The 12,485-nt window shown below is 67.0% G+C and overlaps 1 protein-coding gene across 5 annotated transcripts in view; it reads left to right on the top strand.

The window, feature by feature from the left end:
• The window catches only part of RIPOR1 (RHO family interacting cell polarization regulator 1), a 117,599-nt gene that overhangs the window by 103,223 nt on the left and 1,891 nt on the right, over positions 1 to 12,485 (top strand). For all 5 annotated transcript variants that reach the window (XM_077831002.1, XM_077831000.1, XM_077831001.1 and 2 more), the window contains exons 9-20: positions 540 to 583; positions 893 to 1,018; positions 1,980 to 2,128; positions 2,668 to 2,797; positions 5,623 to 6,435; positions 6,910 to 7,049; positions 8,814 to 8,988; positions 9,403 to 9,538; positions 9,745 to 9,906; positions 10,230 to 10,388; positions 11,406 to 11,602; positions 11,729 to 11,812. In XM_077831002.1, the coding sequence (XP_077687128.1) occupies positions 540 to 583; positions 893 to 1,018; positions 1,980 to 2,128; positions 2,668 to 2,797; positions 5,623 to 6,435; positions 6,910 to 7,049; positions 8,814 to 8,988; positions 9,403 to 9,538; positions 9,745 to 9,906; positions 10,230 to 10,388; positions 11,406 to 11,602; positions 11,729 to 11,812 (2,315 nt within the window). The remainder of the gene's footprint in view (positions 1 to 539; positions 584 to 892; positions 1,019 to 1,979; positions 2,129 to 2,667; positions 2,798 to 5,622; positions 6,436 to 6,909; positions 7,050 to 8,813; positions 8,989 to 9,402; positions 9,539 to 9,744; positions 9,907 to 10,229; positions 10,389 to 11,405; positions 11,603 to 11,728; positions 11,813 to 12,485) is intronic.

Below are 12,485 nucleotides of genomic sequence, written 5' to 3'. Positions count from 1 at the left end.
GCTCCCCCCAATGTTGCTCCCCCCCAGACCCTGCTCCCCCTTTCTTGCTCCCCCTTCCACACCCGCTTTCCCTTCCTGCTCCCCCACCCTGCTCCCCTCAATCCTGCTCCCTCCACATACCCCTCCCCCACCCTGCTCCACTCCCCCCCCGCTCCCCTCCACACCCTGCCTCCCACACCCTGCTCCTCCTCCCACACCCTGCTTCCCCCTCACTCCATTCCGCCCCTGCTCCCATCCCCTGCTCCCCCAGGACTTCCTGCTCCCCCAGCCACCTCCCCAGGGCATGGTATTGGTCCTGCACAGGTGGCTGGCTGGCTGCACCACGTGCCTCCTGCCCAGGCAGGCCCTGGACATGGGACTCAGCACTGAGCCCAGGGCAGGGGGTGAACCCCGGGGCCTTGATCCTCCTCTAGCCGCGCGGCTTAGGAGACGGGCTTCTCTTCCGGGGCAGGGAGGGGCCTCACTCCTGTGCCAGCCGCGGGGGCTGGGGCTAGGGGTGTCAGCTGGTTCTAAGCTTCCCTTCCCCGCTTCTCTTGCAGGACTGGCCGGGTTTGCCAGGCTCTGTGCTGGGGACCAGTACGAGGTACGTGGGGAATGCAGCTGTAGCTGTCAGCGAGCAGGGGATGGGATGGGGTTGCTGGCAGAACTAGCCAGTGAAATTCTCCCAGGAGGCAGAGGGGAACCCTGGGCAGCTTCCCTCTCCTTAGGGGACAGAGTGAACACGCCGCCGAGCCCCATCCTGGGGACCTGCCGCTCCAAGCCCTGCTGCAGGGAGACATGTGGGTCGGACCCTGCCAGGGGATTGGCTTGGAGCGTCTGGTGTGGGCCGAGAGCCAGCTGAGTCTCGGCTGGGCCCCACCTGGCACCCACCCCGTGCTCCTCTCGCCCTCAGATCTTCATGAAGTACGGGCGCCAGCGCTGGAAGCTGAAGGGGCGCATCGAGGGGAACGGGAAGCAGGTGTGGGACAGCGAGGAGATGGTCTTCCTGCCCCTCATCACAGAGTTCCTCTCCATCAAGGTACAGGGGATCCCAGCACCTGAGCACAGCAGGGCCAGGAGCTGGGTGGGAAGCAGCCCCATCCTGATCTGCTTCACGGGCAGGAAGCACTCGAGTACCTGACCTCACGCCCAGGCACATGCTGCTGCCGCAGGGTTCGGCTGCCACCGCGGCCCCAGCTCTGCCCATCCCAGCGCCGGAGGGACCGGCTCTCGCCGGGCTCCGAGCCAGCTGCTGTGCTGTTGGCTCTGGCTGGCGCGGCTTGTGGGGGCAGGTAGCTACCGCTCACTCCCTCGCTGGCTTTCTCCAGCCACAGCCACCTTGGCACCTCCCTTTCCCAGGGTTACACCCGCATCGGGCAGCAAGGGGTAACCTCGGGAGATGCCTGAGCAGCTGAGCGCTAGGAGAGCCAGCCGTGGGTACCGTCCCCCAAAACAAGCAACCCCGCCCTGTGATCGTGGGGCCAGGGCCCGGGCTCTGCAGCCTGCTCGGGGGCCTCAGGCCATGCTGTGGGCATGGGCAGAACAGCTGCTAGTGGCATCCAGTGCTCCCGGTACCTGCTGACTCCTGGCCTGGGATCCTGCTGTGCAGCGCCCGGCCATTGGCAGAGCTGGCGGCTGCTGGCTCATGACACTGGCCCCGTGGCAGGCAGCGAACGGGGCTCTGCCGGAGGTGGCAGGTTCGAGTCCGCCGACGTGCTCTGCTGTGTGGATGGATGCAGCCGCTCATGCCGAGACCCAGCCCTTGGGAGCTGCGGCTGCTATGCTGCCCCTGGGCACCAGTGTGGGTGTGGCCTCTCCCCAGGGCAGCATGGGCGGCCTAGATCCCGGGGATCAGGGGTGGGGCAAAGGGCAGAGTCTGGAGCTTCCAGTGACCTGACTGTAAACGTCGGGTAAAACCCTGCAGCCCCAGCTCACAGGCGGCTGCCCGACGCGCCCCCTCTCCCGGGCACCGGCCTTAGCCCCTCCTTCTCCCCTGCCAGGTGACAGAGCTCAAGAGCCTGGCCAACCACGTGGTGGTGGGCAACGTCTCGTGTGAAACCAAGGACCTGTTTGCAGCGCTGCCGCAAGTGGTGGCTGTCGACATCAATGACCTGGGCACCATCAAGCTCAGCCTGGAGGTGAACTGGAAGTGAGTGGCCTAGGGGAGTGTGGCCGGGGGGGCTAGCTGGGCTAGCGTGGCCCTGTCTGCCCTGGGGCTCATTGGCCCTGCTGGGTGCTCGCTGTCCCGATGGTACTGCCCAGGGGATCCAGATTGGGCAGGCAGGCCCCTACCTGGGCAGTTGGCCCACGGCCCCTCCGGCAGGGCACGGGTCCCATCGGCAGCCCCGGGGACTCATAGCGCTGCACACCTCCTTTGCTCTCCAGCATTTGTGGCTAACCCCGCGCGTTCGGGCAGCCTGCCCGGCTTCCCTCCCTTCTCCTGGGCTTCCTGCCTGGCCCTCCCCCTTCCCCGCTTGCTGTCGCTTTCTGCAGCTCGGTGCCCGTGCCAGGGTCAGAGCTCAGCGCTGCTACCAGCCCCTGCCTCTCCCTCGTGCTGCCCATGGCACAGGGCACCAGCGCTGCGGGGGGCAGGAGGATTGGGAGCCCAGCTCCAGTCCTGAGCCCAGCAGCCTCCTGCCTGCAGTGCAGAGCACCCCACTCCTCTTACCTCTGTGCTCTCACCCCCAGCCCCTTCGACAAGGATGATCAGCCCTCAGCTGCCAGCACGGTCAACAAAGCATCCACTGTCAACAAGCGATTCTCCACCTACAACCAGAGCCCGCCTGACACGCCCTCCCTCCGGGAGCAGGCCTTCTATGTGAGTGTGCCTGGCCCGGGACGGGGTGTGCCCTGCTCAGGAGCTGGGGGCCAGAGAGCGCTCCAGGAGGGGCCCCTGCATTCTCTGAGCCGCCAGCAGGGTCCCGCTCGGCCCGTGTGCGCCCAGCGCCGTGGTGTGTCCATGTGAGAGCGCAGGGCTCCCCTGTGCTCTGTGTGCGTTGCCTGTGGCCCATGCCCAGGGCAGCTCCAAGGGGACGTGGCCCTCTGGGCTGCTGCTTCATTGATTTGCAGACATCCTGTTAGGGCCCCCTCTCCCTTGTGCCAAAGCTGCTGCGCCCTGAGGATGGCAGATGGAGTAGACAGGCAGCCCCAGCAGCCGGCTGAATGGCCCCCCGAGATCCCCTCCCCCCACTGACGGCTCCCTCTTCTCTCTGGCCAAGAGCCCGGCACAGGCGGTCTCCGACAAACCCATGGGGGCCTTGCTGGACATCATCCATGAGACGCTGCTTGAGAAGCTGTCTCGGAGCTGCTCCTGCAGCGAGGGCTCCTCGGTCCAGCTCGGGAGATGCCCGCAGCGGGGCCGTGTAAGTTCGCTGGCTGGGGCCAGCCCGTAGCTTAGCCTGGGTGATCTAGTCACCTCAGATAGCACTAGCCCCGGCTGCCTCCTGCTCACTAGCCCATCCATAGGTCCTGGCTTTGGGAACCTGTCGGACAGGGATTCCCAGCCCCCAAACTGCTCCCTGGCCGGAGCAGCTGGGGCGTGTGCTGTCTCTGAGCCGGAGGGCTGGTACGGGGGCTGGCCTGTAGGCTCCAGGCTGAGCAGGCTGAGCAGGAATCTGAGTGTCAGGGAAGCCCCATCCCCCAGAGGCCCGTTCAGGTCCATGCCAGCCTCTCCCTGCATGGACAAGCCTTCGCTCTGAGGTTGCCCTGGATGCCCCAGGCCAGAGATGGTGCAGTAGCTGCTTGCCATAGTTATAGACCCTGCCCCCTTGCCCTTTCCAGCCCAGTCTGCACCCAGAGTGAGACACGCCTCCGGCCCCACTCTTCCTTGCCCCATCTCGTACTTCATGCCAGCCCTGCCAATGGGACCCGTTGCTCACACCTGGGGTGGCTCTGGGGCTGCCCGCTGGGGGGGTTAGGGGCTGGAGGAAGGGCACAGAGCAGGAGCTGGCAGCCAGGATTCTGAGTGGGGTGGAGCAGTTACAGCAGGGTTTGTACTCCTGGGCCCTTGCCCTCTCTGTGCTCACTTACCTCCTTAACACTCCCCATGCCCTTGGACTGGTTCGCTCCGGTCCATAAGGTGTGTGGAGAGCCTGGCAGAGCAGGGCTGAGGGAGGCCAAGGGCAGGGGATGGTGCCTCACCCTCCGTGCGGGCTGAAGCTGGGCCCTGTGCTGGGGGAACGTGGGCACTTTCACGGCATGGGGAAGTTCCCCGGGGTGGGAGGTGTCTGCACAAGGCTGCCGTGTTCCATCGTGACTGTGGGGCAGCTCTGGGGGGTGGGGGTCTGGTGCAGGCTGGGCACCAGAGTACACACTGCATTGACCGGCCCGGCTCGCAGCGTGGTGCTGAAATGCCTGGAGCTGTGCTGGTCAGTGCCGGGTGGAAGCTATGCCCCGGCCAGCCTCTTCCTCCCAGCCAGTCTGTCGGGGCCCAGGTGACGTGACAGGGACCCTGGCCCGGAGGCCACAGCAATGACCTGCGGACGGGACCCTGCCAGTGGGACGCTCCCCTCACCACCAGGGGGGTTTGGTTTGGTCCCAAGCCTGAAGGAGGCTGAGCCCTTGGCTCCCACAGCCCTGCCCAGGGGGGAGCTGGCTGGGAGGCTGGGGGTGACATGGAGTTGGGCTGGGCTGGTGTCCTCACAGCGACTCTGCCCTGTCCCCAGGCAGCTGGCAGACCCTGAGACTCAGCAGGCTGGGGGCAGACGGGGCCTGGGGCACCAGTGGCATAGGGGAGCTGCTGAGGGGGAAGTGGGAGGTGGCTGGGACCCCAGTGAGCCAGTGTGGGACCCTGGCAGCGGTGGGGGCGGGAGGCTGGAGAAAGCTCCATGCGGGCTGTTGGTTGCCAGTGGCTGTGGGGCTGACGTGAACCCCTGGTGAGGGAATGTTGGTGGCTGTGAAGGTGATTGGTGGTGGTGGGGAGTGGCCATGGCAGGTGGTAGTGTGTGTGTGTGGGGGGGGGTCAGGGGCTGGGGGGGAGTTGGCATGGCCAGGGTGGGTGGGTGTGGCTGTGGTCAGGGCTGGATGGCGAGTTGGCATGGTGGATGGGTGTGGCTGGTGGCTGCGTGGTGGGCCTGGTCAGGGGCTGGGTGGGGAGTTGACATGGCCGTGGGTGCGGATGGGCATGGCAGGTGGGCATGGAGGTGATTGTGGTCAGGAGCTGGGTGGGGAGTTGGGTTGGTGGGTAGGTGTGGCTGGAGGCTGCGTGAGGGGTGTGGCCAGTGACTGAGAGGGTATGGCTGCTGGCTGTGGGGGGAGGGCGCGGCCAGGGCTGGGTGGGGAGTTGGCAAGGTGGGTGAGTGTGGCTGGCGGCTGAGTGGGGAGGGCGTGGCCAGGAGCTGGGTGGCTGTGGCTGGCGGATGCGTGGGGAGGGCGTGGCCAGGGGCTGGGTGGCTGTGGCTGGCGGATGCGTGGGGAGGGCGTGGCCAGGGGCTGGGTGGGGAGTTGGCAAGGTGGGTGGCTGTGGCTGGCGGCTGAGTGGGGAGGGCGTGGCCAGGGGCTGGGTGGCTGTGGCTGGCGGCTGCGTGGGGAGGGCGTGGCCAGGGGCTGGGTGGCTATGGCTGGCGGCTGCGGGGGCGGTCTCTGGCAGCGGGGCCCGGCGGGGCCGGTGGCGAGGGGCCGTGCTGACGTGCCGTGTCTCTCTAGAACATGCTGCGGCGGCAGGAGGAGCTGGAGAACGGCACGGCCTGGTCTATCTCCTCGGAGTCGTCGGACGATTCCTCTAGCCCCCAGCTGTCAGGCAGCGCCCGCCACGCCTCCCACAAGCCCATTGTACAGCCTGAGGTGCAGGCCTCCGCCCCCGCCATCGAGATCGCTTTCTCCCAGCAAGAGGAGGCGGGCGCCGCAGCCGAGCCGCCCGGCCGGCAGGAGGAGCCAGGGGGTGCGAGGAAGGAGATGGTGGCCAATGGGCACGTGCCCTACTCCCGGACTCTGAGCCACATCAGTGAGAGCAGCCTGGACGCGGCAGTGGATTGCAGGGAGGGCCCCAGCGCCCACAGCAGGGAGCCTTCACCAGTCCCCCAGGACCCCAGCACCAGGGAGCTGTCTCTCCTGGAAACGGACGCCCTCCCCGAGGCGTCAAACCCGCCAGCGCCCTGGGCAGGGCTGGACATGGGCCCGGAGGCTGAGTCCTGTGGGGCCGTCTCTCAGGCCAAGGCCTGTGAGCCTGTGGTGGGGCGGGCCGAGGCTGCTGTGTGCCAAGCTCTGGGGCCGCAGGGACGTGAGGTCTCCCCGGGCCAGCCGGTGGTGCTGCAGCCGGTCTCAGAGGAGAGGAGGAGGCTGGCCCCTGCCTGGCTCCCGCCCCCCAGCCCAGCAGAGGTGCCAAGGCCCAAGCCTGTGGACTGTGGCCTGGAGGAGGCCATCGGCTCGCTGGGCTCGGCCCTGGACGACTATCGGGGGCAGTTCCCCGAGCTACAGCTGCTGGAGCGGGAGCTGAAACGCCTGGAGGAGATCCTCATGGTAAGGGGGCAGCGGCAGGGTCTCAAGGATGGCGCCAGCCCCACAGCAACCATGCAGGTCGGTGCCCAGCTCCTCCCCTTCCCACACGGGCAGCGAATGTCCTTGGGATGGGGACACTGGTTCATGGGCTCTATTGTCACGGTTCCCCTGCCCTGTGCCCCTGTGTGCCAGTCAGATGGGGAGCAGAAGGGGTTACATCATGGAGAGCGGGGTTGGGGGAGCGTGGCCAGGTCCCAGGGATGACAGGCAGGAGATGCGGTGGGGCAGGGAGTGTGGCATTTAGAACCAGCTGCACCTGCCACAGTGTGCCCACAGCCCATCATCCCGCCGTGCCCAGGGCCCCTGGTGGAGCAGCCCAGGCCCAGGGGCCACGGCACGGGTCCTAGCTGGCACAAATGCCAGGCAGCAGCAGCTGGCCAGTGGCCTGGGGACAAAGCCTGCCCAGCCCCCCCCCTTACTGTGCCTTCCCCACAGCACAAGCAGGGCGTCTTCCTGAGCCATGCCTCCAGCATCAGCCTGGCGGTGGAGCACGCCCTGGAGAGCTTCAGCTTCCTCAACACCTCGGACATGGAGGACTCGGAGGGTTCGGAGGAGGAGGGCAGCCGGAGTGAGCGGTGAGCCGGGTGGGGGTCTCTCCCTGGGCACTGGCACTCGCCGCCTCCACTCGGGGAGGCGTGGGGCGGGGCAGCAGAACGTCGCTCTGTGTGGGGTCTGATCCCCGGCACTGACCCAGGCTCCTGGCCTGGCCAGTTCCCGGCATGGGGGTGAGCCAGGCGCCCCAAGAGGGGCTGGGCCGCGTGCAGAGATGATCGTTGAGCTCAGGGAGTCAGACCGAGAGGCGCCAGGTTTGATCCCCGTCGCCCCCGCCCCACCCCGGTACCTAGAGTTTTGCTGTGGCCCCCATCCCCTTCGATGTGCCCAGGAAGCCCAGCGCCTGCTGGCTATCGCCCCCGGTGGCCAGGCCTGGCCCTCAGCAGCAGCTCCCGGGCGAGTGGAGCGTGTCGTGCCCTGGGAAGGCCCTGGCCTCCTCCGCCCGTGGAGTGCTGCAGGGGGTGCTGGGAGTGGAGGTGGCGCGCGCAGCCTCGGCTTTGCCACCAGGGGCGCTGCAGAGCCGGGGCCCCGAGTCCCCACTAGCCGCACTTTGGCAGGTTATGCTGCAGCAGCGCCACCTAGTGGTCAGGGACCTGGAGTGCTGTGTCCGTATTCACTCCTTCCCTCCCCTCCCCCCGGCTTTCCAGAGCTGGGGTGAAGAGGGGAGCCTGCGGCCCAGCTGCTGTCCCCTGCTCCCCCACACTCCAAGATGTGGGGGGCTGACTCTTTGAGGGAAGGAGAAATGGGTCCCAAACGGATCCAGCTCCTTGTCCACTCTAAACCACAGGGATCTACAGGTCAGACTTGCAATGGCCCCTGAACCCAGGCTCTCTCCCACTCTGGGTGCTGCTGCATAACATGCTCCTCGGAGGCCTGGGGGACTGTTAGAAGAGAGTGTGAAGCCCAGGACCCCTGGGTTCTGTGCTTGCAGGGCGGCAGCTGGTACCGATGAGAGCAGAGGCCCCGGATCCTGGGTTCTGTGCTTGCAGGGCGGCAGCTGGTACAGATGAGAGCAGAGGCCCCGGATCCTGGGTTCTGTGCTCGCAGGGCGGCAGCTGGTACCAGAGATGAGAGCAGAGGCCCCGGACTCCTGGGTTCTGTGCTCGCAGGGCGGCAGCTGGTACCGGAGGTGAAAACAGAGGCCCCGGACTCCTGGGGTCTGTTCCTGGCTGTGCTGTGGACTTGCTGTGTGGCCTCTCTGTAATGGGGCTGGCGTTGCCCGCCCAAGGGGCCTGAAGGGCTCAGTCACTAGGGGCTGGGTGCACTGGGGGGTGTCAGCTGCCCCCATGGGAGCTGCTCTGGGAGCCTAGGGACAGAACCCACTCTAGCAGGGTGAGAGCTCCCCAGGGCCAGGGGCCGTCTCCAGGGGCTTGCATGATCACTTCCCAGGTGTGACCCCAAGCGGCCAGCCCCTGGAGTGCCCCACCTGCCACCGGGCTCTCCATGCACAGAGGGACCTGCTGCCCCACGGCTGGGCCTGTGCGTCAGGGTTTGCACAGCACCCGTTGTCCCATCCCCAGTGCAGTTGGAGGTGGGGATGAGCTTGCGTATCGCCTGCGGGTTCAGCAGCAGCGGGGTGCTCAATAGGGTAGGTCCTACGTAAACCATGGCTCTTTTTTCCCTTCCTTTGTTGCAAGTTCACCTGCAGCAGAACTGGAAGGATTTAACCCCCAGCCCTGGGAGCTGGAGGCTCTTCCTCGGGGCAGGGCAGTTGGCGCCTGTGGCTGAGGTGAGGGGGTCCCCTTGCTTTGAGGGCATGTGTTTTACTTGTCCCCCCATTCCTGCAGGAGGGCTGGCGGGGCCCATGCTGTGGTCGGGGCTTTGGGAGGCTGTGAGGCCACGGCCGAGGACATCGGCACGTGCAGCGGCTCTGAGGGCAGCTCTGACCCCATGAGCACTGGCAATGAGTTCCTGGACAGGGCCGTGGTCCTGCACCTCAGTAACTGCAACCACCTGCTGCTGGTGAGTGTGTGGAATGGGAAGTGGTGTGGCGGGGGGCATCTGCTGGCACGCGGGGCTGCAGCCTCGCTGAGGGTGCCTGCAGAGTGGGGGGTGCCGGGGCGCCAGGCTGGCAACCTCTGACGTGCCTGGGTGGGGTGGCCCTGGCGCTTAGCCAGCCCGGCCAGCCCAAGCACCGACTCACTCGTGGCCAACACGGAGGGACGCTGCAGGCTGCATGAGGCATGACAGCTGCTGCCCCCGACTCTGCAGGCAGAGCCTGGGAAGACCCCAGCTCCCGGTGTGCCATGCTGCGCTCAGTGACAGCTCCCCAACGGGCATGCTGGGGGCTGTGCAGGACAATGCAGGCACCCCCAGGCACTGATCCTGCCCCCCAAGCAGAGCAGCCAGGAGCACTGACGTGTCTGTAATTTGCAGAAACTGGGCACGTTTGGGCCGCTGCGGTGCCGGGAGACGTACGCCCTGGACAAGCTGATGAGGGAAGCGCAGGTGCTGGAGATTGTCTGCCAGCTGACGGAGGAGAAATCGGGGGCGGCCAATGCTGCAGCGGAAGGTAAAGGCCCTGGCACAGGGCCCATCCCAGGCCCATGGATGGGCGCCACAGGGCACTGCCTGCAGGGCATGTGCTGGGTCAGAGGGCTGGGGCTGGCCAACAGTCGCGGTCTCAATGCTGGTGAGCGAAGCCTGCCCCGTGGTGGCAATGCCAGCAGCATGCCCCGTGCTGGGCGTGGAGGGCCTTGACCGTGTCTCTGCCCACAGTGGTGCAGTTTTCCACCCGGAGAGAGGGCGTGCTGGCCTTCTGGGACCGCTGCGTGGAGCAGCCCAATGTCTACACCTGCCCCGTGGAGAGGTTCCTGCGCACGCTCAGTGCCCAGTATGCAGTGCCCATGGCTGAGCGGCAGCTGGGCCTGGCAGACTCAGGTGAGTGCAGTCTTGGGGCCCCTCCAGAGAGGGAGGGATGCGAGCCCTGGGCAATAGCTCCGCTCCGATTGGCTATCTCTGGCTCCCCCTCCCAGGCTCAGAGCGACTCTGAGAGCTGAGAAAAGAACGCGGGAGTCCTGCCTCCCAGTCCTCTGCTTTGGCTAGCCCCGCCGCCCCTCCAGGAAATGCCAGTGGTGGCAAAGCACCAACCTGCTGGAGGGGGCTGTCTTGGTGCCAGAGGGCGCCCCAGAGGGCCTTGGGACTTTGTGCCAGTGAGGTGCCTGGGCTGCCCCAGGGGTCCTGACCCGGTGCCCTCCCTGCAGTGTGCGTGAAGCTCGTGGAGGATGTGCTGGCCCGGCGGCTGCCCAAGCGGCCTGGGAGCAGCCAGGGTGAGCAGCTCACCATCTTCCAGTACTGGAGCTACTTCGAGTCGCTTCCTGTGTCTACGCTGGACGCCTACATCATGGAGCTGGCTGAGGAAGGTCAGAGCCTCATAGACGTCCCCTCATAGCTCCAACGCTGCCACGGGCGGGGCACTGGCGCGGTTCCCCTGCTCCGGGGTGGGCGGTGCCGGCGCTGGTGTGGGCGGGGCGCTGGCGCGGTTCCCCTGCTCCGGGGTGGGCGGTACCGGCGCTGGCGCGGGCGGGGCACTGGCACGGGCGGGGTGCTGGCGCGGTTCCCCTGCTCCGGGGTGGGAGGTACCAGCGCTGGCGCGGGTGGGCGCTGACACAGTTCCCCTGCTCTGGGGTGGGCGGTACCGGCGCTGCCACGGGCGGGCAGTGGCGCGGTTCCCCTGCTCCGGGGTGGGCGGTACCGGCACTGGTGCGGGCGGGGCGCTGACGCGGTTCCCCTGCTCCGGGGTGGGCGGTACCGGCACTGGTGCGGGCGGGGTGCTGACGCGGTTCCCCTGCTCTGGGGTGGGAGGTACCAGCACTGGTGCGGGCGGGGGCTGGCGCGGTTCCCCTGCTCCGGGGTGGGCGGCGTTGGTGCGGGCGGGGCGCTGGCACGGTTCCCCTGCTCTGAGTCGTTAGTCGCCAGTGCAGCAGACGGCACCAGACTGTCTCTAGCGCCTGCCCCTGCCAGCTCACTTGCAGGCCGATGGAGCAGGGCAAGACTGAGCCAGGCTGTGTGCGGTGGCTTTGTGATCCCTGCCCAAGGTGCAGTGGGGCTGGGCTGAGCTGCTCCTGCGGGCTGCCAGCCCCTGCCTGTGTGCTCAGGCCTCTTCCCTGGCTCGTTCTCCTCTGCCCGTGGATCACGCAGTGCGGCTGGGATATGGCCCCCCAAGAGCGCGCTCTTCCCTGCCAAACCCAGCTCTCCCAGTGGTGCGGGGCACCTGCCTTCCTGTCCCTCTGGTCTTTGCGTGAGCCAGGCAGGTGGGAGTGAAAGCCCGGCCCCCAGGGCACAAGTGTGGCTCGTCCCTTCCCAGAGGGGCTAGCCCAGCCCAGAACTCAGGACTCCCCCAGCTGTGCTGCGGCTGTTCTCACACCCCCTCCCTGCAGTGCTGCTGGCCCAGAACCTGAACTCGGACGACCAGGACGTGGTGCTGAAGGCGCTGAAGCGAGTGCCCGAGAGCCGGCTCAAGAAGGACGGGCTGAAGGCCATGAGCTCGCTGCTCATTGAGGGCAACAGCAAAGTTGTCAGCGCTGTGTCTGCCCAGCTGCGCAGCCTCGCCGAGAACCCCCGCTTCCGGGAACGGGTGAGCGCCCCAGGGCCCTCGCACCCCTGGCTGGGAATGGGGCTCAAGGGGAGGGAGGATGGGGGGGTACCAGCTGCTCTCAGAGGCTCTTCCCAGCCCTGGGGTGCTGATGTCTGTGTCCCCCAGGCCCTGGTGTGGTACTTGGAGCAGCTGGAAGATGAAGAGGCGCAGATGCGAATCGCCAGCTGCGCAGCGCTGGGGTGTCTCAAGGTAAGTGCAGCCCCCGCGCCTTGTGTGCATGGGGGTTGATAGCAATGAGCAGCTGCCAAGGCCATGCCCCTCTCGCCGCTGGGCCACTGTGTCCATGGGGGATGTCATGGGGCCCAGGCCAATGCAGCAGAGGGGAAATTGCCCAGATCCCCCCTGTACCCTGCTGCTGGTGGGCTGGGCCCAGATTTCAGCTCCTCCTGCCCAGGGACCTCAGTGGCCTCCCCTCCTAGGCACAATGGCAGCAGCCTCCCGCTTGTGCTGGAGTCTAGGGAGCCGGGGCAAGGGCTGAGTTCATCCTGTGTGGGTGGCTGTGTAGGGGAGGGGAACCAGGGAGGGAGGCAGTGGAGCCCCAGCGAGACTGATGGACACAGGCAGCAGCAAGGAGGTGGCCTATCCCCAGCCCGGAGCAGAGGAGAAGCCATGAGATGTGCCCGCACCAGGGAGGAGCCAGGAGGCAGCTCCACCCACCACCTCTGCTGGTCGCCTCGGCAGCACTAAGGGAGGATGGGAGGCGGGGGGCACAGCTGGCCTAGAGCAGCCCATGGGGGACGCTGTCCTGGCCGACTGCCTGCAGGGGCGAGCGTGGAGCACTGGGACTGATCCCTGTGTCCCTTGCTCTGCCAGAACTGAGACAGGACCACAGGGACCTTGTTCCCACCTTCTACCCATCTTC

This window comes from Eretmochelys imbricata, chromosome 12 (genome assembly GCF_965152235.1).
Source record: "Eretmochelys imbricata isolate rEreImb1 chromosome 12, rEreImb1.hap1, whole genome shotgun sequence".
Taxonomy (NCBI): Eukaryota; Metazoa; Chordata; order Testudines; family Cheloniidae; genus Eretmochelys; species Eretmochelys imbricata.
Note: the sequence above shows the minus strand (reverse complement) of the source record. Positions and strands in the feature narration are given on the sequence as shown.